The sequence below is a fragment of the Sebastes fasciatus genome, chromosome 15, assembly GCF_043250625.1.
Source record: "Sebastes fasciatus isolate fSebFas1 chromosome 15, fSebFas1.pri, whole genome shotgun sequence".
Taxonomy (NCBI): domain Eukaryota; kingdom Metazoa; phylum Chordata; class Actinopteri; order Perciformes; family Sebastidae; genus Sebastes; species Sebastes fasciatus.
In genome coordinates, this window is record NC_133809.1 from 23,081,257 (window position 1) to 23,107,098 (window position 25,842).

Here is a 25,842-nt window from a genome sequence, read left to right on the forward strand (position 1 = left end):
GCCTAAGGGCCCCATTTTAACGAGTATATGCTATTTTAATATATAATTATTAAATAATGTTTATAATAAAGTAATTTGATAAATTAAAATTAAATTAAAATTTGATGTAAATATTTAGGTAATTTGGCAGTAATTGCAAAGAAATAAGTTACTTTCCAATTATCACCTAATTACCATGAAATTTGCGGACCTGTAAAATGAAGTGTTACCAAATTTTGATCTGAAACTGGTGCTATAAGAAAGGTCAAAGGGTCACCAAAATAGGTAGGAACGATTTTCTGGCATCTACAAATGTAAATATCAAAATTCTGCAATCTGGACATGAAGACAACTTTTTTTGTTTCAAATCTCTAGACAATAGAGCTGAAGTTAGATAATATTCTAAAGCAATACATCGCTCTACAGGATCTTCTCTACAGACTTATCTTAGTTGTAGGTGGAAGTGAACAAGCTGCAATTACAGCTGTGGCATCTCACTTGTACCCGCACCTGCACAGTAAAAAAGGATTCTACTTTTTAACAGCTTTTGCCGAGAAATAGTCAATGCTACTGAAATAATAATATATGTAATGTGATAATGAACAACTTCAAGTTGGTTGATTCATAATCAGAGGCTAGCAAGTAATGTTGGCTATGTTTACAGAACTTTATCCAGACTGTGGAGGTTGGACAAGGTTTTCCATTTGAAGGCTAGTGTTTTGCGACTGAATAACTTCCACATTAACAAAGGCTGTTCATCTGTTGGAGGGGGCGACTGCAGACAGTAATGAATCTGTTCTTTCACTGTTTCTGATTGACTGACTGATTTAGTGTTGCTAGAGAGCACAACACATAAATCAACCAGCAAATTTGCTTATAGTGTTATCCCAGACAGAGAGACGTCCTCAGATCTTTATTGGCCGGAAAACCCATACCTGTCTCATTATTTTCTATCAGTATAATACATTACTTTATGTTTGTTCATAATGTTTAGCGTCAGTTGGTTGAAGTGTCATTTAGAAGATGTCATCTTCTCTCTAACATGCAACAAGCAGACTGAATGTTTTCATCTAACTGTGTGGTTGCTATGTAGTTATACAACCAGAGGAAAGAACTGTAGAGGGATTTGTGGTATTATTTCAACTACCATCTTCCATAAATTTAGAGTTGTAGTTAGAACTTGGACTTCTTTTGTCATAATTCATGTTTGTTTGGACTGTGGGAAGTTATTCTGTTTGACTCTGCTAGCCCAGATGAGAAGCTCTCCTTTTATTGGAAATTAAAAGCATGATTTGTCTTCCCACAAAGGCCAGAAACTTTGGTTTGATTTGACCAAACTACATTTGTATTGAATGTGCAGAGGGTGTTGTCAACAAAGCCCCCTTTTTTGTTGATGCATTTCGTAAAGCCACTGGAAAATCACATTAGAGCTGTTTTTAATCTCGTTCCTCTTTTCTTTAGGTAACATTGCTTATTAAATGCTTTTGAACTGGTAAATTAATACGTGGGAGGTATTTTCTCTATGGCTCTAATTCAAGCCCTGGGTTGTTGTTGTTATGAGTGGGAGTGATAACAGTGATAAGGCTAAATGGCACATGTATCCTGCCTTTTACTTCCAATGAATGCAAAGTTAGAGGTTTGGGTAGAGAGCAAAACAAAAAACTGGTTCAAGTTGCTGTGAAGGAATTTGGACATTTGAATTCTCATTGGTTCTATTATTATTAACAGTGGTAAATGAAAGTGTTGCAATGACAACTCCACATCATTGTTTTTTTCCAGATTCACCATGATGTTATTGTATATGGTTCTTTTGACCTATATCCTGATGCGAGAGCTCCTTGTTTGTCCGGACTCTAATTGGTTACACTGGGAACCATAATTCTTAACCAAACTGCAAAATCACATGAGACAAAGAAGCCAGCTAATAAGAATTGAGCTTGCGTGCCAATTAGAGTCTGGAGTTTCAGGTTATCTGAGGCTGAGAGGAGCAGTAGAAATGACTCAGAGGGCCATCTGAGTCATAGTTTTAATATGCTGGCAGACTGAGAGCTCTGACTGAGGCTTTATTTACACTTATCTGGATACAGCCAGTTGTGACTTGGATGAATTGTGTGTGAAATTTTAAATTGCATGTGAAAAAAACTTGTGGACAATTCAGCTGTAAATAAAACTGAAAAACAAGCTGAGGTCCAAGATGTGCTGGCATGGGAGCGTCTGGTACCCTTACTTCTGGTCACATACAGTGTGTCACGATACTTGCCAACACTCCCAATTTTCCTGCTTTTCATTGCCCTCTCCCAGTTTCAGGACTTCGGCATTAACCTGTAAACATACTGATGCTAGCTGTCTTGAAATGTGCACAGCATATGCTGCGATAAAATCAGATCAAACATGGTGCTCCAGTAGGAAGCAAATACTGATGTGCTCCGTTTCACATGATGTTTAATTTACAAAAAGTAAAAAAAAAAGTAATTAAAAGGCACAGCATAGTAGGTCTAAAAAGTAAAACAAAAAAAGCCAAAGTATAGTATGTCGAAAAAAATCTAAAAAGGCATAGTGTAATATGTCGAAAAAAGTCATAAAAAAGCCATGAAAAAATCATAGTATAGTATGTCGAAATAAGTCATAGTATAGTATGTCGAAAAAAGTAAAAAAAGCCAAAGTATAGTATGTCTTTATATACTTTTTTGACTTTTTTTTGACATACTATCCTATCACTTTTTTATTACTTTTTTAGATATACTATAGTATGAATTTTTTTTTTTTTACTTTTTTCGACATACTATACTAGGACTTTTTTATGGCTTTTTTTTTTACATACTATACTATGACTTTTTCTTTTACATACTATACTAGGACTTTTTTCAACATACTATAACATGATTTTTTTTACTTTTTTCGACATACTATACTATGACTTTTTTAATGTAAAAAAAAGTCATACTATAGTATATCTAAAAAAGAATAAAAAAGTCATGGGATAGTATGAACGAAAAAAGTAAAGAAAAATCATAGTATAGTATGTCAAAAAAAAGCAATAAAAAAGTCATAGGATAGTATGTCGAATTAAGTTAAAAAAAATCATGGTATAGTATGTCGAAAACATTTTTAACATACTACACTCTGACTTTTTTATGGCTTTTTTCGACATACTATACTATGACTTATTTTTACTTTTTTCGACATACTATACTATGACTTTTTTCGACTTATACCATGATTTTTTTTTTTACTTTTTTCGACATACTATACTATGACTTTTTTTTACTTTTTTCGACATGCTATGCTATGACTTTTTTATGACTTTTTTCGTAATACTATTCTATGACTTTTTGTGACTTTTTTTGACATACTATACTATGACGTTTTTCGACATACTATACTATGACTTTTTGTGACTTTTTTTGACATACTACACTATGACTTTTTTCGATATACTATACTATGACTTTTTTTGACATACTACACTATGACTTTTTTCGATTTACTATACTATGACTTTTTTTTATGTCGAAAAAAGTCATACTATAGTATATCTAAAAAAGCAATAAAAAAGTCATAGGATAGTTTGAACGAAAAAAGTAAAAAAAAATCATAGTATAGAATGTCGAAAAAAGTAAAAAAAAGTCATAGTGTAGTATGTTGAAAAAAGTTATAGTATAGTGTGTCAAAAAAAAGTAAAAAAAGTCATAGTATAGTATGTTGAAAAAAGTCATAGTGTAGTATGTCAAAAAAAGTAAAAAAAAGGTCATAGTATAGTATGTTGAAAAAAGTAAAAAAAAAAGTCATAATATAGTATGTCGAAAAAAGTAAAAAAACGTTATAGTATAGTATGTCAAAAAAAGACATTGAATATTATGTTGAAAAAAAGTCACAAAAAGCCATAGTGCAGTATGTCCAAACATTTTAAATAAATCCATAGTATAGTATGTCATAAAAAGTCATACAAAATCCACAGTATAGTATGTCTTAAAAAAGTAATTAATAAGCCATATTATAGTATGTTATAAATATGTCATTGTATAGTATGGCATAGTGCAGTATGTCATGAAAAAGCCATTAAAAAGTCATAGCCTAATAGGTCCTAAAACATGACATAAAAAGTCATAGCATAGTATGTCATTAAACATGTACTAAAAAGTCATCCAGTACTTTAGTATATCACATCATGACACACCTTCGTGTTTTTTTGATTATCATAACAAACATAAGCGTGGAAGCATAAATTAAGCTCACAAGGTGCTTGAAGGCCCACTGAAAAATACTCGTGGGATATAACCTGGAAGTGAAGAGTCATCCTGTTAGATCCTGCCTGAACATTGGGCAATTTCCCTAACCATTGCATTCAGGTATGTTCTTTTCATATACAGTATGTTCCTGTTTAGACATCACAAGAAAAATATTGTGTGGAGTGTGCAAAACAAATGGAGCTCAAACTTTTACTGCGCTTACAAATCTGTCTCTGCATGCGCTACAATCTTGCAGATTGATTACAGCTTGAATTTGTTTTGTCCTCGTTCAATCCATTTGTTGTAAGTAAACCATATTGATTTCAATATGTTTTTCCTCTGCATGTGTGTGTGTGTGTGTGCGCGTGAGCTTGTGAAACTGAGAGGAACTCGTTTATTTGTTTCAGGACCCAAAACAAGCTAAGCGTTGTCCAGTCGCGGGCCTCTAGCCAGAGTGCTTCCTTCACTTGCCAGGCTTTATTGTTCTTCAGGCCCTCTCTGCGCAGCATGAGGATGTTGTCTGTTTCTTGATTCTCATACCGGCCCCTCTCGCCACACACGCACACACACACACACACACACATGCACCGAGTACAGACAAGCGCACACCATTCATGTGGGAAAGAATGAGCCCAGTCTGGATTAGGCTATTCCCCTGCGTAACACTAGACAAGGCATTCAATATCTCCAGCCTTCTCTGTCTAAACAGTGTCTTGGCACCGGCTGAGTGGAGGGCTGGAAAATCCCAGAGCTGCTGTTGAGTTTTTTGCTGTGACCCACTCTTTTATTATAACGACTCTATAAATGCTTACAGACCCTCAACTTGGCCCGTCCCGAGGAGGGGATTCAAGAAAGTCCCGTTACACAAACACATTATGTACACACACCACAGTAAGTGCACATGCATACAAGCAGGACTCAACAAACAGAGGTGAAGATACAACAAAACAACACAAGCTATCTATTCTATCACTGTGTCCACTTTTCTCATCAGGAGTCAAGCAGTGGCAGCTGGGAAAGAGACAGCTGGGACTCCTTAGTCTTGCTCCTCTGCCTCTACACACACACACACACACAAATACGTGTACACACACACAGGGGGATTGAAAAATGAGAGCCAGGCTTTTAGTGCTAAGGAATCACATGACACACACATAAAAACATCATTTCTCATGCGCCCTGGAAAGAAAACGATCAGTGATGTGGGAGGAAGAAGTAAAAAGATGGGAGAGGTGGAGGGGAAAAAGAAAGCAGTTCAGTGAGTTTATAGCGAGTCATCAAGCTCGACAGTTTTTTTTTCGACATCTATTGTTTCTGCGAGCGCTGTGAGGCTAATAGTGGCTATCAAAGCACTCTAGAGGTCTTCACCTTCAAGTGTTTGCAGCCACTTACCTCGTGCTCTGACCAGCCTTGGAAACTCACAGGAAGACAAATAAAAAGAGAAGTAAAAAAAAAAATCTGGATTTTTTTCCCCCCCCTCTACATCCACTCCCTATCCTTCCCCTACCTCTAACATCTGGAAAACCCTCATCTGGCAGCATACAGTGGAAGCAACTGAAGCCAGTAAGATACTGTCTGACTTTTCTTTCCCCCCTCCCCTTCTCAGCTTTTCTCTTTCAGCACCTCTGGACTCCTGCTGCACCTTTTTCCACTTTAACTTCAACGGTTTCACCTCTTTACGTGTCTTTTGATTTCTCCTCGCTTCTCTGTTGGGTGGTTTTGTTGGCAAAGATGTAGAAGTTTTTATTACTTCTTGTTTCTCACCTTTTATTCTTTTCCTCCAATGTCCTTTTCTATTTTAAGAAAGTCATCATAGATGATCCTCTATTTCCCCTCTATTCTCCTAGGAGTCTTACTCAAACTAGGTTGGCAAATTTATTGGAAAATAATAGTAACACTTAAAAGAATGGTTTGACAATTTGGGAAATACTCTCATTTGTTTTAATAATAAGTTGGCTAAAAAGTTAGCAAACTGTTGCCTATTTACACATTCAACAGACGCAGAGTAACATAAGCATTTTATTTGGAGCTGCGTTTGTGACCATCCGACAAATCTAACATTCACTCTTTCAGCTCTGTTTTGATCTCCACCAACTCCTAAGAAACTAGAATTACCGCCTCATGGCTGTATGCCTCCGCCAACCAGTCAAGTTGCAGTTTAAATCTACCTAAAATGTCATGATTTCATCATTTTATCCTATTAGACGTGTGTCAAATTGTCATATTTAGCATATGAACTATTGAGTTATGGCCAAAAATATGTATTGTGAGGTCACAGTGACCTTGACCTTTGACCACAAAAATCAAATCACTTCATCCTTGAGTCAAAGTGGACGTTTTGCCAAATTTTCAAGTTTCTAAAATATCACGTTCATGAGAATGGACTGGACTGACGGACAACCCGAAAATATAATGCATCCCAACCACGGCTGTCACTGGCACCAAGGCATACAAATATCTGGCTCTTTAGCTGCTAAATGCTCCACGCTCACCAGTTATTTGCTAACTTTTGTCTGTCTATAGCTTGATGTTGGGCAGGTATAGCGTACAATGACTTTATCAGAGATTTTTGTCTGAAAACAGGTGCCTGCCGTGTCTGGAAGTAAGGTTGATAAGAGCAGTTCAGACTCTGTGGGTGAGAGTGAAAACCAAAACAGTAAAGTTGAGGGCTGTAAAACCAAAACAACTAGCTGAAAGTGGCTAAAACAATCTGCGGAGCTGAGGGCAACTGCAGTCAGGGGCCAATTCTCTGCATTTGTCACTATGTATAACCACTTTCACATTAGTCATTTGTCCAGTGTTTCAATTGAAATATAGATCAATGCAGCTTTAAATATTTACTTAATATGTCATCAATACTTTCTCGTTGGATAAAGAAAGGGAATCCAACAAATGCAAAAATGTCAATTTAAGGACTATTGGCGAGTGATGTTCCGGGTCAGATGAAACACAAGTCTTCACTCTGTTATCTGGATGGACACAAGCCAGACTAATAATAGTATACTTTATAAACTATACTACTATAATTGATAGCTAAAAGGAGAATTGTGTTGAATTTGTCTTATTAAGAGAGGAAACATCTAGAAAAAAAAGAAATCTGGATGACGTTGAAAATCCTGACAGAGATTTGATTGGCTGTAAATTTGACAATACCTCAAGAGAAACTGCACATACTGTTTATGTATGTCCTCCATAGTGTCATTTCGACGACTGATCATACACGGAGAGTTTTGATACGCAAAATATAGCTGGATGACGGGGCGTAGAGATACAGTATTGAAATAAACAGTCAGTGATGTCACAAATACTGTAGGTTTCTGAAGGGGATGTATTAACACCTTCTTATCAAATACTAGGGCCAGAAAATCTAAATTTCATAGTGAATCTAATGTGGAAGTTCCCAGAAATACTTCCACTAATATTTCGTAATAAGAACAAACTGTGTGGGATTAACGCTTGATTGAACATCTTTTCTCATCTCCTTTAAAGGCTCTTCAGTATAACCATTATTAATCATAATTACTCATCTCCTTCTTTCCAGCCAATCTGTCTCTCTCAGCTCTCTCTGTTTTTGTTTGATTTGGCCAATGACGTGCTGTGAAAGCAATCCTCCCCAGTAACGCCAGCCACGGTTGACCACTTTGACTCCCCTAACTGGAGCAAAGCAAAGCAGAGCAGCCACATCTGGCAAACGGCTCTCACATCTGGTTTGTGTATCAGCTCCTTGCACGGCCGTCTACCACAGAGTCTGATCGCATACCTCGGAGACATGAGATGAGATGAGCTACAGACGCTCCACTCCGGGGAAGAGAAGCTGGATGATGGTGAGCAAGTTCATGTTCAGAGGTCAGACGGACAAGGCAGGAAATGTCACTCACTGACAGACTTATCAGTGAAGAAGCAGTTTTGTTTTATTGGGGCTAACTGTTACTACTGTTCTTTGAATTTTAATGTATTGCAGCAATGTCTAGAAAGAGAGCTAGAAGGTAAAAACATTTCTTCTTATGGGTTTCAATCTTCCACAAAGAATAAAGTTAGACAAAGTAAACACAATTTGAAGGCCTTGGGTCTTTAAAGCAAGATATCAAACAGTTTAGCAATCACAATAAACATAATTGAGACCAGTCCAGTATCATTAAAATTAAATGAGACATTTAAAACTTAGATTAAGTAAAAGAATCGCATCAGTACAATGATAAAATTTATCAAGCAGAAAGACAAAAAGCAGAAGTTTACTAATGGAGTTTGGATCTTGTTTGTAGGATTTTGACTGCTTTTCATTAGTTACATGTAATGAAATACTGCCCTCTTGTGTCCACCATGTATTCTGCACTTAAAGGACAATGACTGATGCCTTTTATTGTGGGTATCAAGTTAACATTTTGATGGGCTAACATGGCAGTTGCTGTCATATAATGTCTAGAAATGATCTACAGTAGTTTTTATCAGCTGCTTTGGCACAGTTGTCATATGATAATCATGATTCTGAAAACACTGAGGGAAATTCTCACATTCTGTTTTGCTTTCATGCAGAATTAAAATGTTTATGTACAAGTAAGGGATAATGTACAGCGAGCCGGTCGTTGTTGTGAAATAAACCCCGACAGGGCGCCAGGTCTTGCATCGCCCTGAACGGTATTTATTTCACAACAATGACCCGCTATCTGTACATTATCCTGCTTATTACACGGCTACTTACTTAAGAAATCAATAATTTGACACAAAAATGGTCCGCCAGAGTCTGAGATCAGAACTGCGCCCATAGCAACGGTCTGTTATACATAGCAACGGTCTGCTATAAAGAAATAACAGATCGTAGAACGCCGTGATTGACCAATCAGAATCGAGTATTCATCAAAGCCGTGTAATAAATATCTTAATCAGCATGATCACAGAAGCTGCTTTTCTAATGGACTGTGTAACTCTCAGATATGCTCATCAACATGTCTATTGTATAAAACTTCAAAATACTAAATATATGAGCCAACTGCCACAACCTTTCAAACATAAATGTTTACTTGGTGTCAGTAATCTGCTTGAGATGATAACAGACGAATCTTAAAATATAAGTAGTATTAATCAGGTCACAGACACTGAAAATAAAAATAAAAATAAAAACCAGGTTACTTATTTCAAATATTTTTTTATTTCATGCAAAAGAATTCCAGTAATCATTGTTCATTATAAAATGTTTACACTTTGTTTTAAAAGAATTGGCAACATAATAAGACTTGTGAAATAGTTTTTTTTATCTCTACATAAAATTTCAAAGCCACTCAAACATCCAGCCATTCTTAGCACACTCCGAACCTGCTGTTGATCTCAATCACAAACTACTGCGTACCGTACATTTAGTTCGACAAGAGGCACTGGCACCGCATTTGAATGCGCCGCGTGCTCTTTGTTTAGGCGAACAGCAGGGATAGTGATAATATTTGATTTCTCTCCTCATTCAAGTGAAAAACACATTTTTTAATTTGGTTGTCAAAGCAAAGCAAATTTGGACCTGGATAATACAGCGAAATAAATGATTCTTCCATCATGTTCCCCTCATTACTTGGGTAAACTCAATTATTTGAGTACTGTGCAGCATAATTTAATTACATTCAAGTTTCTCTTACTTTTGAAGCAAAATAATAACAATTTTCAAATATCTTTGGTTGATAACAATTTTAAAGACTGTTGGGTTTCCCAGGTTATTACTGTAATGCAACTGTTTTTTTGGCTCAAATAAAGTACACTTAATTGTACCATAAAATAAGAGAAATTAGAAACCAGTTAAAACCTAAATTGCTACTCAAAAAAAAGGCAAATTTCATTCAAACATGAGAAGCCACTCTCTCAGGAGCAGGCTTCAGCAGAATTTTTTATTTTTTTTTCAGCTTCAGAGGAGGTCATTTAGCTCTGGAGCTGGAGGGGATTGATGAGATAGCCAAGGACACTTTAGGGTGGAGGATTGTTGATCGGACTGACAGTCAGGTTCTGGTTGTTTGATAACCAGGCCTTTTTAAGGTGTCAGGGTGATTCACAATCTTCACTTGCTGTTCTTTTATTTAAGTGACGTCCACCAAGGTGTGCAAGATTATTATTGAACATGGGGGGGGGGGCTGCCATAAAAGTAAAGTAATGAATAGAAACTGCCATTGTGCTGTGCCAGATTTGCCTGAACTTAAAGGCAGTAGTGCCAGAATGAGATCCGCTTTTTTTTCCTTTTCCAGCTCAAAAAATACAAGCAAAAGAACGGCTACCGTATTCACAAAACACAGCTGTGTTTTTAAGACCCTTGTGGTAAACTTACAAAATATGAAAGTCTAAGAATATATCTTAGCACTTTTGTACATTACTGGTGATTAATATCAAGTGTTCTATCATGAGGAATATCATTAATGTACAGCACCATTTTGAAACATGTTCATTGTGTATGTCGAAGTTCAGAAAGGTGGGGAAGAGAGGAGGAAGCAAGGTTAAAAACCCAGCACACGGTACATTGGGGAAAATAACCAGATATGGGCAAAACAGTGGTCCAATGTATTTTGAATATATTTTTTCGAACTAGCTTTGACCTTTTTACGCCAAAAAACCACACCAGGGCAGCGTTGAACTGCGGCGAGCTGCCATGCAATGTCTATGGAAAGCTGCGTCGGCCGCTCCCCCGAGCTCAGCAAGCTGCGGCCTTTTGATTCTACGGCAAAGTGTGGCCACGCTAAAAGTTGGGGATAGTATAACTTTTAGCGGCAAAGTGCGGCCAGAGAGTACCTACAGCCAATCAGTTAACTGAGTCCTGTGACTCCTGTGACATGAAACACACGAACACGCCTCCCGGCCGCAGAAAAATTATTGCGCTGTTTGGTGTTTTTTCGGCGTTAGACTGTTACTATTGGAGCATTTTAGGAATTGGGTTTTAAGTCAAAATAGAGATTAGAATCAAGCAATTGTTCCTGATAAAGCCAAAGAGGCTCTGCTGCTTTAACATTTTAGCGTACATCATTTTTTAAAATCATTAGAGAAAATGAAAACTTGTAGCAAATTGTATGAATTACAACTTTCCAGAAGCATAGAAAAAAAAATCTCTGTTAATATATTTCCTTATATAATGATTATCATTCCACCATTTGTTACATCGATCTAAGATGAAATATCTTTTAAAACATATTCAAATAGAATTTTGCCCAAATCTGGAGGACAATGGGAGCATGTTCAAAGCTATTATTTTCTTAGCAGTGTGTGTGTGTGTGTGTGTGTATGTGTGTGTTTGTGCGCAGCAAGTTGGGCTCTTAGGCTGTTTTTTTACAGACGTGGATGAAGTAGCACGGGGCCTCGGTCTGGCCCGGGACATACGTCTTGAAATCTCCGTAGACGCTGTGCTCCATTTTGCCGCTGAAGGCCTCGTTCAGTAAACCCTTGAAGCTCTCCAGACGATGAGGGTAGTAGGACAGACGGAATTTACTGTGGAGGACAAATAATGCACGCACACATTAGATTTCAACTCTTTAAAAGGTAACTCTCTATTGTGTCTAACATGGTCTGGTGAGAGAGCTCATCGACCTTGACTGTAAGGGAGTTCAGAAAACAACATTACAAGAGAGTCTTGTATGCTCACTAAACACTAGAGAATGCTTCTGAGGTAACGTTTTATTCCAAAGGATCTTCGTCATTATTATATCCTAACTAATGCATTTTAATGATGCCTGAAGAGTAATTTAATAAATTGAATGCAAAGTTGACACTGCTCTGAATATGCACCAAAAAAAACAGGAGGTGTCAGAACATTATCTGTCACAAGTACTGTATGTCACGGCAAAACGGTAAAACTGCTTGTAAGATGACAGGATACTGGTTAACTTCGACAGCGGCTGTTATAGGAGAGTTATTACTGTGTCGTCAATTTGTGTCCTGATCCTAACGATTACGGTTCGGAAGCTTGAAAAAGATATCTTGAAGTGTGATTACTCTTTCGCAAGTTTGTCTCATAGCACCTCTTTGCAGTCGGGTAGTAATCGCTGCTTGAAATCCAGCAGATCAATGTTTATCTTCTGCCAAACACGTTTTATTGTAGCTCTTGAACAAATAGGCAGTTAGGGCAAGGCCCTGCAGTATTTCTTTCATCATGTTATATAGCCTCCAGAATAATATCACTTTTTTAAAAAATGGCTGTTGTTCAATTTTAACCGAAGAGAATTTCAGTGCATGTTGTATCCGCCCTCTAACTATCCCTAAACATCTCTGGGTGTACTGTATGAGGCCATGCAAATTATTAAACAAAACTGCTTATTGTCAATACTGGCCTGTATTTGATTTGCTGTCAATCGATTAAAATATTTAAGCGGGATTAATCGCACACAGTACACTACTGTGAATGACTACAGTGTGTCATATGACGGGCAGTGTGCAATTTGTTGGTTAGTGGCAGTCTATGCAGGGCTTATTAAGGCTGCATAGTATTTAATCTGGATTAATTACAAATTAATTAATAAAAAATGTTGTCCAAAATGTACCTTAAAGGGAGATTTGTCAAGTATTTAATACTCTTATCAACATGGGAGTGGGCAAATATGCTGCTTTATGCAAATGTATGTATATATTTATTATTGAAAATCAATTACCAACACAAAACAATGACAAATATTGTCCAGAAACCCTCACAGGTACTGCATTAAGCAAAACAATATGCTCAAATCACAACATGGCAAACTCAAACCCAACAGGCAACAACAGCTGTCAGTGTGTCAGTGTGCTGACTTGACTGTGACTTGCTCCACTTGAGGTCAAAGGTCAAGGGACCCCTTCGAAAATGGTCATGCTAGTTTTTCCTCGCCAAAATTTAGCGTAATTTTGGAGCGTTATTTAACCTCCTTTGCGACAAGCTAGTATGACATGGTTAACACGTTATTATTGCGTTAACTTTGACAGAAATCAATTTCCGGTTATCTCTTAATGCATTAGCAATTATTCAATTAATTCTCCAGAAAATGTTTTATATCGAGATATCAAAACATAAAATGATATACAGTTTACCATAGTAGAGGCTTTTCCCCTCCATATTATCAAGCCCTAGTAAGTAGCAGTGGGTTTTGACACTTTAATGCTGCTGTCAGGGCTGACCTACCTGACTTCAGGAAGACTTTGAAGGGTGGCCTTGGGCACGTGGATGGTGTAGTCCAAAGTGATCATATGGGGCTTATTGTCGACCCACAGCACCGAAGTGGAGATCTCCTGAGTTAGATCACTCTACAACACAAACACACACATTTATGAAACACGTTGCTGAGTATTAGGCGTCAAAATCACCTCTCATGACCTTTTCCTCTTTTCTTCAGTAGTGACCGAGAGTGAGCAGTGACTGAACAAAAACCAGAAGGTAGCTCTCACTGTTATGGAGTAGTAAGGAGTTGGACCACGAGAGCAGACTCTGGGATTACAGAGGTATCAGAAGTGGATTTTGCTCGAGCACACGACTGTTGACTTAGTATTTCTATTTAGGCCTTCCAGCTGGTTACTTCCTGCTTTGGCTGGATTAAAGAATATGGAGCTTGTTTTGTGGAAAATAAATCAAATATAAGCTCATTGCTGTTGGCATCTGCTGTTATATCTTTATATTTCCGTATCATATCTTTCAGCTTTTGCCAATAAGACGGATAATAAATTGCAGGGTTTGGTTGTTTAATTCAACTTTAGATAACTGAACCCAGACGTATGCCGTCATGGTACTATACTCTATGCAAATAAATGCGCATTTGAGCTACAAAGTAGATGCTACACGTCATTTTAAGCCACATATGAACACACACAGGTTATTTTCCCCATCTTCCCAAATGGAATTTCTTCCGCAGTACTCCTGTTTTTCTCCCCGACTGCCAAAATAGTCTTAAAACCTGACAATTTCATCCCCATTTCCTTCTGTTTCTCCAGGGCCATTTCATTGGAAATCTCACAATATCCGGCAGGCTCTGGATAGAGATTTAGGTCTTAAACTCAGCTGCTGCTAGGGATGGTGTAAATAAACCATTCATAAACAATTCTGTCTGTCCAACTCTTCTTCTCAAAGCAATGAAGTGTCAGATAGAGCAAAGATCTAGATTAAAAACAGTCTTTTTTTGTGCCGTTCAGGCTGATGGCTTTGTTCTTCTTTTGACATATTTAAGTAGTCTCTTAACAGGCTTGTAATGCATTTCACTTTTCTTGAGGAATCATTCCCAAAACTAGCCTGTTCATTCAACAGGCTAGTTTCATATATGAGAGAATGAAATAAGAAGAACTTCATAATCAAAATGGTTGAGAAACAACACTTAATCTACAGACTGACTTCATGACTACATCTTTCACGGTTGTGACGATATCGCGTTGACAAAAATCTGTCCACAGACAGACAGAAATACAAACACCTGGCAAAGTACTCAAAACCGCATCTGTGGTAGTTCCCGCTGCAGTAGGTTTCTCTACGACCACATTTCGCCATAATGACTCGCACACAGACTCACAAGGTGAAAACAATACCAGCCACACGCTGTCACGCCTGGTAATATATTAATTCTTGACATAACATGTGCTACATTGAAATAAACCAATGTCCTTGCATCATTTTTCAGTTTCAATTTCAATTCCCCATTTACTGCAGTCGTTGTTGCTGCTAACTGACACTGTTGCCTGAGGAGGATGTAGACAGACTCATGATTTCTTTGAAACACATGGGGCCACCAACTGGTTTCCCACCAACAAACGCAGCCTGTTTGTTGGAGAATTTGACCAAGCTAGAAATATAGTTAGCAGGTATTAAGCCCTGGGCACTTGCACTTTTATAAAAGTTATCAGACTCAATGAAACCACCTTAATGACGAGGAGGTTTCATGCTAAGCGGGTAGGTGACAAGGCAATTGTAGATGTTAATGGTCCGATTATGAAGAGTCAGTAAACAGTACACCAGCTGTGACCTTCAGCACACCTCATACAGGAGGCCTTTCAGCCGTGTTTTTTTAGTCGTCCGTCTCTTCCCAATTTCCCCCCCTCGGGATCAGTAAAGTATTTCTGACTCTGATTCTGTCTCATTGGCGTCTAACAGAACAGATTTGCTTCTATTTTAATCAATCCAACTGTCTATACCGGCTGCGTAACGGCTCACATTTCACTCGCAATATATGCGCATAAAAGTTACCCAAAGTACATTTTTTTACTCCTGAAGTCCATCTTCTTCTGTTTTACGCATGTAACTACAGTGATTGTGTGTTGGACAAAAAACACAGGTGACCTACACTCAATACTGTGCCTGAACACATCGTGTGTAAATGCAGAGGGAGGATGAAGCTGTTGCTGGTGAAAATCAGATACAGGGCAATAAGGTTGGATGGGTCACAAAATGAACCATCGACATGTCAATTTGCACCTTTGTCAAAACAAAAACATTCCTAACTCCATTAAGTTTAGTACCTTGTAGTAGATATTTTTGCCTTGTGGTGCCATGCCGGTCTCCAGGATGTAGTCGTAATTACGGTGGTCAATGATGAGGATCCCTCCTGGTCTGACCATACTGGCAATATTCTGAAGGGCCAACTTTTGGTCACTCTGGTCCCCTAAGAGCAATAACATGATCATACAGCATCAATGGAAAGATGCTCAATTAAATCACATTGTTTGAATAAGAGATTATTAATAGCTTGACATTAATTCATCATTGGCATCAATTCCAGGAGAGATTTTGATTGGTTGGAGATGGACTGCAATATACCAATATATCTTTGGTTCTTATTGTGATTGAGGAGAATCCAGCAAAAGTTTTTTTTTTTTTTTTTTTTTTACCTAGCAAACTCAAGAACAATGTGAAAGATGTCATTGGAAAAAATTGATTGCTTTAAGTAATGACTCTGTCGCTTTATCTCTCACGTACCTTTAAAGTCTGGTAAGTGGGCGAATGAGTTCCCGAGGCAGATAACAGCATCAAAGCCAGCACCTGGTTTCTGAATATCCTCTGATAACGTCAACCAGTTGGCCTCTTCAATCACTGAGGGATAAGAAGGAAACATAAAGAGGACATTAATGAGGATGTCACCTGATGATCTAAAATATCATGCTCAGCTTATCCAACAAAGACGACGGTTTAAGTAACTTTAAAAGTGTTTTCAACATTCAAACATGACAATTAACAAAATGAAAAATGCCGTACCCCACTGGTCAAAAGCTGGCTCTTTTCTTCTCTCCCATCTCGACTTCAGCGCGTACTTGAGCATTTTGTCGCTGGCGTCCACGCTCACCATGTTAAAGTTCTCCTCCACCAACATGATGGAGTCAACTCTACAAAATAAAACACGTATGCTCTGTAAATACAAGTTCTGTATAAAAATAACAGCATAACCTCAAAAGCTCTGCTTATAACACACTAAAGACACGACTGTATGTATGTTCACAGTGAGCATACAGCGCATACACAGTGAGGTCAGTTGTGGTCAAACAAGAATGTGTGCTCCTAAACTAATTTTAGCTGGTGACAACAGAAATAACCTTTCCTCGTCTTAAAACAGCAACACAGTTTCTTCAGAATGTCATCAACTTCTTAATGTTTTACAGGAATATAGAGATGGTTGATATGTGATAGTCAGTAGCTCCTCATGCTTAGAAAGCCTGGCCAACAGAACAACATGAACTCTGGCCAAAACACAGTCTGAAATGAGGCTGTGGAGTTTTCTTTGGATTATCGTCCTTTTGAAGCCTCTTGTGCAATTTGAACTCTTTCCAAATAGTTACTAGTTGAGAGTTAATGTTAAGCAATATGCAAGAGCAATGGAAAAATTCAAACGTCTGAATCAAATTGGTCCACGTTAAAAAGCAACACATGAGCAAGATTCATTGCAAAATGACCTGAAAAAAACCTGCAATCATTAACAGCAACTGGGTAACTGCAAGATAATATACAACAGCATGGAAATACAAAAACAACAGTGAGACCAAGCAAACTGACAGTAAGAATACAGACAGAGGAGTACAACTACAAGCTCAAATTAAACATTGTTCTTGAGGTTAAGGCAACATTTTTTTCTACAAGCTTTGGTTCACTTGCAATAACGCAATATAAATCTCAGGCAAAACAAAAGCACCGAAAAGATCCTCTGTGGTTCAGATCAAGGTAATACATCTTTAAGTAATGACGATTGTAGCCTTAATTGAAAGCGTGATCTGCAGCTTCTGCTCTTGCATAAGCCGCCGCTAAATTCTGACGGCAGAACAACTGGAGAGTCCGGCATCACAGTCACATTTAGACAGCCAAAAATAGTGAGGCCATTTGTAACCTCATTCCACTGTGAGCGTGTTTACATCGCCCCAGATGGTTATGCAGCCGATGCACACTTCTACTATGGAGTGTGGTTCCTCCATAGCAGCCATATGTGCGATATAGAGCTTCACAATGTCTATTTTTGAGATGCAAATGATAGTGGTGTCAACCAACAGTGGAGGGCATTATGATAAAGATTATTAGGTTCTGTAATATTTATCAGCCAAATAGAAGTGGCTGTAATAACGGCTTTTAGGTGATATAAAAAATACATTTCAGTAGCCCATTTTGCAGATGGCTCGACTAAACTAATAGAGGGCGTAAAATCCTGTTGTAAATGCCATTCGATGACAAAATAAATGATAATATTGCATCTCCCTGACAGAAAGACCAATTTGAGGTGAATTGAGGGGCTACATCAGACAGGTTAAAGTATGTTGTCCTCTTGTCTGAGTTCAGCCAGTGGCCTTGCTGTTGTTCCAGCACACAGATACACTATCAGCAGAGGTAAACAGACTGCATGGAACCAGTCAAAACTCAATGCAGCAACCCAGAACGAGTTGAACCCACCTTCTACTATCTCGCACTCATTCAGCAGATAGCATCCACTTTAACAAACAGTACATAACATGTATATAGATCTGCACAACAACAATTTGTATCTTGAGGCTTTTGTTCAGGCCATATAAGCCGTCTTGGTTGTAACATAAAGCCAATTTTAATCAAGCTCATGGTCCCAGCTCCAGACTGCAGCCGGAGGCAGGAACTGGCACAGTGGCCGGTGCAACTCTGCACTTTCATTCATTACTCTCCGGCCTAATCCGGATTTTGTCCAGCGTTAAAAGGGTCAGCGGGGTTGAAATTCCAGGAAGGTCAGACTAACTTGATTATCTACAAAGAGATAGATAATCCAACTTATTTATTACAGAACAAAAAAGCCACATTGAATACTTTTTTCAGAATTAATTATTTTTTACTGAAATTAACTCTTTTATGCAGGTTTAAAAAACTTTCTTATATATTTGTATATGGCTCCATCAAGCACAAGAAAGTCAAAAAATATACTGTATATTAAAAAAAACAAACTGAAATGAGAAACAGTGTAAACGTGGCAAAGAATCACATCTTTTTAGACTCTGCTCTGGAGCTGCAGGATTGCATTCTGTACTTTCAAGCATGGTCACACCCATTCACAAACCTGGTGGGTAACTATGGGAGCCCGAATTTTGATCAGCACGTTGCATAACTCCTTAAATACACACCTAGTGCACCATTTGGGTGCAGCCTTCAATTCGACACACTTAATAACAACTCTGCACATCTTTTGGCATTGCAACTTTTCAACAGATCTCGCTCTATACTGTTGCTACAACTCAAAATATCAGAATCAGAATGGTGTTTATTGCCAGGTGTAAGAGGTATACACTAGGAATTTCCGTTGGTTTTGTTGTTGCAAGTAAACAGTATAATAACAAAAGAATAGATAAAAATGTTAGAATAAAATAATAATAAAAAAAAAATTCTACCAATATACAATATACAAAATAAGCTATAAACAAAATATGAACACACTTGTGAATTTATTGAAATAATAATAATATATTTGATGTATATAGAACTAATGCCGAATTAAAGATTGGGTTGTGCAAATATATAAAACGTATAAAAAAGTGGACTGGAGGTGTTACTTTTGCTGATATACAAGAGTATGCATTAACTTGAATAAATGTTGAATGGAGTTTGGTGAGACGTTCACAACCAGCCTGGTGGGTAATTATGGGAGCCCAATTTTGATCAGCACGTTGCATAACTCCTTAAATACACAACTAGTACACCATTGTGTAGCCTTCATATTCGACACACACTTAATAACAACTCTGCACATCTTTTGGCATTGCAACTTGTCAATAGATCTCGCTCTATACTGTTGCTACAACTAAAAAATATGAACACACTTATTGAAATAATGTAGATTTGATGTATAGTACTAATGCCGAATTAAAGATTGGGTTGTGCAAATATAAAAAATGTATAAAAAATGTTGACTGGAGGTGTTACTTTTGTTGATATACACGGGTATGCGTTAACTTGCACAAATGTTGAATGGAGTTTGGTGAGACGTTCACAACCAGCCCCAAATTGAAACCCCCCCTCTCTCAGTGTAAAAACTACTGAGTCGGCCTAGATTTAATGTATAGAAGTAATGCCGAATTAAAGATTGGGTTGTGCAAATATATAAAATGTATAAAAACATGGACTGGAGGTGTTACTTTCGCTGATATACACGGGTATACGTTAACTTGAACAAAAGTTGAATGGAGTTTGGTGAGACGTTCACAACCAGCCCCAAATTTAAACCCCTCTCTCTGACATTACCCTGTTCCGCAGGCTACATCCAGCACTTTCCGCACCCCTTGCTCTTTCAGATAAGACACCACCCAGCTCTTGTATTCCTGCGTCCTACTCCGCGTGTCTCCGATGTACAGCTCCCAGACTTTCGCTGCCTTGCCGTCGGCATACTGGTCGGGCAGACCCTCGGCGGCCACACCGAGAGAGCGGGTCCTGAACACGCTGTCCACTGACATGCTGCTGCTGCTACTGCTGCTGCTTTGAGGGAGATATTCAGCAACCTGGCTGCTTTCAAATGTGTCTGAAAGAGAGCTACTTAGCTGATAGGTACTCTCTCCACATGCTAGCTCAGAATCCGGTTGTTATTATTTATATAAAGGGGGACAAACTTCAACCCAATGACACTGTGCTCTGAGCTGACGCCTACTTTCTGATTGGATGAAGCTGCAGGAGGGACGCACCACTTCCGTGTTTACGTTACCAAACGTGCCTGACGTGATTCATAATGTATTATTACCCTCAATTCGTCTCCCAGGGTCATTTACATACTATATTGCACTATATAGTAACGTACAACCAGGTAAATTAGATACTTTAGGTAACAGGTGTTTAGGTTACAGACGTGTTTGAGGCTAGGCAGCCTGCTGAAGGCAGAATTTGTAGTCATAAAGCGTAGAGGAAGGTGTTGCCTGTGAGGATAAACTCAGGGCATCAAAATGCTCAATTTTATTTCCAACTCATACATTTCAACATTCATGATTTCATCATACAGCTTGGACACAGTGCTTGTGAAATATTTAATGCAAGGGTGCCCAAACCTTTCCCTTGGAGGGCCAAAACCAGAACTCAATGGAGGGCCACGGGCCAAAATTAAACCCCTATTGTATTGTATTATTAAGATGCAAAATGGTACTAGGATCCCAAGTTCCCTTAATTGAATATGTTGTAGGGGAGAGTGGGGTAAGATGAGCCAGTGGGTAAGTTGACCCACCCCCTCTATCTTGGCAACTGTGATTATGTTTTGTCATGTGACCATTATTTTAGGAAGTACCCATCATTTCTATCTTGCTGTGATGGAGTTAAGCACATGGGAGAAGTAGTAAGTACTTTTTTACACCAAAAACAGTTTTTTCCCAGTCAAAGTAAATTTTCTGCATGTCAGGAATAATGAATGTTAGGTCAAAGCAAATGTATCCAGGTCTAAAAAAATATATTATACACGTTGGTGATTTACTAAGATATAACACCATGTTAATCCCTTCGCTAAAGATTAGCCTGAATTGCTAAGCTAGGCCATTTTTTCCAAAATGGTAGCTATGGGGCAAAGTGAGCCAAAGGCTATGGGGTAAGTTGAGCCACTGGCACACTAATATTCTACTATTATTCCGAGCCACTGGCTCAATTTACCCCACCATAAATTAACCAAATGAATTCTCTGAAGTATAAAATGGTATTACTGTTGAGTGTTACACAACTTGGTTTGATTTTTTTATGTGTTAACCTTTATAGAAGAGGGAGATAAAGGAAGTAAAAACAGTTGGTTACAGTGGAACAGCAGAGGCAAAGAGGGTCCTCACAGAGGTGGTAGAGAAGGAGCTTGCAGACCATATCAAGAAGCTGGCTGAACAGTTCCACGGCCTTACTCCAAAGAAATGCTGTGAACTGGCATTGGAATTGGCAGAAAGAACAACCTTCCCGTCCCCAACAACTGGAAAGAGCAGGGTTTAGCAGGTAGGCCTAGGTCAAACCAAAGACCAAGACGAAAATCACAGCGTACAGCAGTTCTGAGGAGAGTGTGATGCCATCCCATTTGATGACACTTCTGAGCATGAGAGTTCTAATGATGAGAGAAGTGAATCAGACATCACAGATCTGTTAGTTGGTGACTTTGTCATAGTAAACTTTGTATCCAAAGGCAGAAGCTACCATTACATTGGCTTGGTTGAGAGCCTGGAGGGCAACGAAGTGAGTGCAAGATTTCTCAGAAGAATCCGGGGGAACACTTGACGTGAGAAGCCCACCTTTGTATTCAAGGAAAAGGATGAGGCATCTTTTCCACTGAGTGATGTGCTGAAGGAGCTACCTCAACCTCAAAAGACTGGAGGAACTGCAAGGAGGGAGCAACAGTTCATATTTCACTGCAACCTTGACGACTGGGATATAGTCGAATATTGAATGATATTTTGATTGTTCAATGGTCTTGAAACTCACAGGTGGTTTGTTCTCACAAGTTCATAACTGTGAAACTGTTTGTTAACACACTTATGCTGAGGTTTAAACTTAAAAACTCAGATGTTCAGTTTACCCCACGATGGCTCAACTTACCCACTGACTCGGATCAACTTACCCCTTACCTGGGGCAAGTTGAGCCACAGGAGCACTTTTTTTGGGAAGGTCATTTTTTTCAGACAGCTTTGTGATGGATGCATGCTGATCATTTCATTTGATAGGAGAGATCCTGAATTTAAGGTTCATGTTTTCATTTGACTTCTGTCTCATTTTTCCTAACCTCGAGGACAGCATAAGTAAAAATTGGCTCATCTTACCCCACTCTCCCCTACATAGTTAGCCCCTTAAAACCCACCTGCTGAATACATTTGGGCTCATTTATGCAATGTATGCATTTCCAAGACTGCATTTCCAGTATGTAGAAATATTAAAATACACTATTTTTTAGAATAGGCAAAAATAACACATGTATACTGCATTAAAAAAACTGCATGTTTCCCCCAAAACTGCAAAAGATTATTATAAAGTAGGCATGTCTGTAAAGGGGAGACTTGTGGGTACCCATAGAACCCATTTACATTCACATATCTGGAGGTCAGAGGTCAGGGGACCCTTTGACAAATGGCCATGACAGTTTTTCCTCTCCAACATTTAGCCCAACTTAAGGGTTTTAGCGTCCTTCCTGACAAGCTAATATGACATGATATGGTACAAATAGAGTCCTTAGGTTTTCTAGTTTCATATGATGCCACTATCTTCTAACCATAAACCCGAGCCTGGTACGGCCTCCAAAAGACAGAAAAGTCGGTCGGGTCTTTTGATAAAATAAAAAATTGCTAACATCTGGCGGGCCAAATCAAACCTGATGGCGGGCCAACTTTGGAAAGCCCTGATTTAATGTATGCAAAAGTTTTACAAAATTATAACAATGAAGTTAGCAGAAATGTAATTGCAATTTTATGCCACAACAACAATAATTATCAACTTGAGTGCACATCAAATCATGTGCAATACTACTTTTTACATTCTCATGTGCAATATCACTGTTCATTGTGTGCAATATTAATGTCCAACATGTGCAATATTACTTATGTTTCTGTTTGTTAGCTTACTTTACCTTTTTTATTTGATTTATCTTATCTTATTTACTAATTTTACTAAATGTATCTTACTTAATTTGTATTCTGTTAGGCACTGGTGCTATTTTATACACTTGAACTTGTTGTAATTTTGTTGTATTAATAAAGTTCTATCTTATCTTATCTTATCACTTATCTAAACGCTCGGTGCAAGGACATGAACTCATGAAACACAATAATATATCTGAAACAAAAAACAGGTTGCAAAACAATGCATAAAACCAAATTCAGAACAAAGCAACACAAATGTATAGCCAAACTAAAATTCTCTCAGAGGGTATCAGCACATAAGAGACAACCAAAGCTTTTTTTTTTTTTGCTCACTTCCAAAAAAGGAACTCCTCCTGTTGTGATTGGCTGACCAAGTTCACAAAGGACCATGTATTTACGGACAGAGGTGAGGTTGTGTCAGCCACAACCGGTGCCATCCAGGTTAGGTTTGTACCACCCGGTCTTATCAACTCTGCACTCCCACTTTACAATATGCTGTCTGTTAGTCACATAGACTTGTTTTCAAGAGAACACAAACCACGGCAGAATGAGGTCACGGAGTTCGGCCTGCTATTCCAAATCCACTAATAATGTTGACAAAATCATTTATCTTGTCAGGACAGATGCACGCTGACTTGTCCAACAGGTTAAACTGGGATCCCAGACTAATTAATGCACGCGTCTGTGCAGAGAGTCCTTTGTTGAACTTACAGTTAGGTAATTGAGCTTTATGTGTTTTCAGGGCTTGTCAAGCAAACAAAATGTTTTATCTTGCTATCATTTAAAAACTCTTAATGAGTAAAAAATATGAAATAATACTGCAGGGCAGGCGAAACTGCAATTTTGGTGCTTAGTGTTTTGTTTTTGAATGAATTTGGCCAACTTAAAAGCATAGTTGGGGGTTCTGAAGTGGGGTTGTATGAGGTACTTATCCATATTCAGTGTATTACCTACAATAGATGACAATCGGCATGCCCCCAGCATACACATAAGTGGATATTGATTTTTTAAGGTGAGCATGCATTTTATTTGCTGAAGACTAGACTGCAGGCCAAAGGGCCCAAAACAGGCAGAAAGTAAAGATGGGCAGGCCTGAGAGATCATTATCAAGGGAAATATGATGAATTCATTTTATCTACATTTATCGTTTAAATGTATTTTGGTCCTTGAAAACTTGTAGGACTGAGGGCTGCAACTCCTTAACTATTCATCTGACCTTTTCTACACTGACCCATTGTTGACCTTCTGACCCTAACCCTAAACAAGTCCTTAAATTAAAGCTGAGTCAGCACTTTAACTTCATAGTCACTATTTAAAGTCAACGTACTGGAGTGCAGAACCAACTCAACTAAAATGTGTTTGTCCTAAATACTTCCTGACTGCAATGGGACCTTATTCAGAATGATTTAGACCATGCCTTTATATATCTGTAATCACTGTTTTCATTATAGTATCATAATGTTTATGAAAGATAAGGAATTGGTCTGTTTTGTTCCAATTTCTCAATCACCTTATGAGATTCCTGTCATGTTTTCTATGTTCATTTACAGCCTGGGTGTTTTTCTCACTGATTAAATGCTGGAATTCCTGTTTTTCAGCAAGTCTTATCTGGTGTGCTTGTTTTCTGGGAGAGAAAAAGAAACACACTTAACAGACCCAATGAGATAAGGGCAGCACTCTCCCGATTGGATATATTACTGGGAGTCTACAAATGGGATTTTCTAGGTCATCTCAGAGTTGATCTGGTTGACCATTTAACTTGTAAAAAAATCAGGTTAACCCCTGTTAGGTCCCAGTTGCCATGAGGTACCATATTACAGTTTTTTTTCTCATTCGCTTTGGCTCAATTCTTGAATGAAAATACTTTCTTTTTTCAAAACAATAAGTTGAAATCTCTAAACAATAAGTTTGTTGTTCACAACAGATTTAAATTTCTCACCCATTCAAGGAAATTGCACGTTTTTTAGCATGTGTGTGTGGAAAAGAGTAAGTACAATTTTCTACAATGTACACAATCAAAACTTAACCACACACATGGCTATAGCTGATCAGAACATTCTTTCACTGTTTGAGCCATCACATGCAAAATTCAATAGGAATCTAAAAAGCTCATTGCGATACACAATAGCAAAACTGACAATCCGGTATAATACAGTAAGAAGTCAGTGTCAACAAATAAGTAGAACAAAACAGAAATTTGTTCTATATAAGAAATATTTCCAGGGCTCACACCATGACAAAACATGTTTTAATTTTGGTAGCATTGGCCAATTTACTGTCACAATAACTAGGTTTTGAAGCATTAATGATGTGGTTTGGATGAGTTACTACCTTTTGCAAACATGCAATGAGTTGTGATGTCACATGAAACAGTTATGACAATAGCACTCACAGTTTAGAGAAGGTTAAGGCTGTTTCAAAAAATTAACCAAAGCAATTGAGAAAAACTGTAATGGTCAGTACTCTTTGTTTCTGGAACTACAGGGAGTGGCTCCTCTGCTGTAGGTCATTTTGAATAGATAGTAAGGTAATTAGTGACTATCAGTAAAATATGTCTCAATAGTAATATCTAGTGGCAGCTGTTAGGAACTGCAACAAGATATCCGTAGCAAAAGTTACTGTTGTGACCAAAGTGTACCGAATGACTTTGTCAACTACCTTCAGCTGG

General features: G+C 38.1%; 1 protein-coding gene across 1 annotated transcript; it reads right to left on the reverse strand.

Moving 5' to 3' along the window:
* Positions 1 to 11,319: 11,319 nt before the first annotated feature.
* On the reverse strand, positions 11,320 to 20,181 carry gnmt (glycine N-methyltransferase). The gene is made up of 6 exons (XM_074660077.1): positions 19,843 to 20,181; positions 16,363 to 16,490; positions 16,087 to 16,200; positions 15,630 to 15,772; positions 13,315 to 13,436; positions 11,320 to 11,654 (listed from the first exon to the last, which is right to left on the reverse strand). Exons 1-6 carry the CDS (start codon positions 20,049 to 20,051, stop codon positions 11,483 to 11,485), a joined length of 888 nt encoding a protein of 295 aa, XP_074516178.1. The 5' UTR covers positions 20,052 to 20,181; the 3' UTR covers positions 11,320 to 11,482.
* Between the last annotated feature and the right edge of the window lie 5,661 nt (positions 20,182 to 25,842).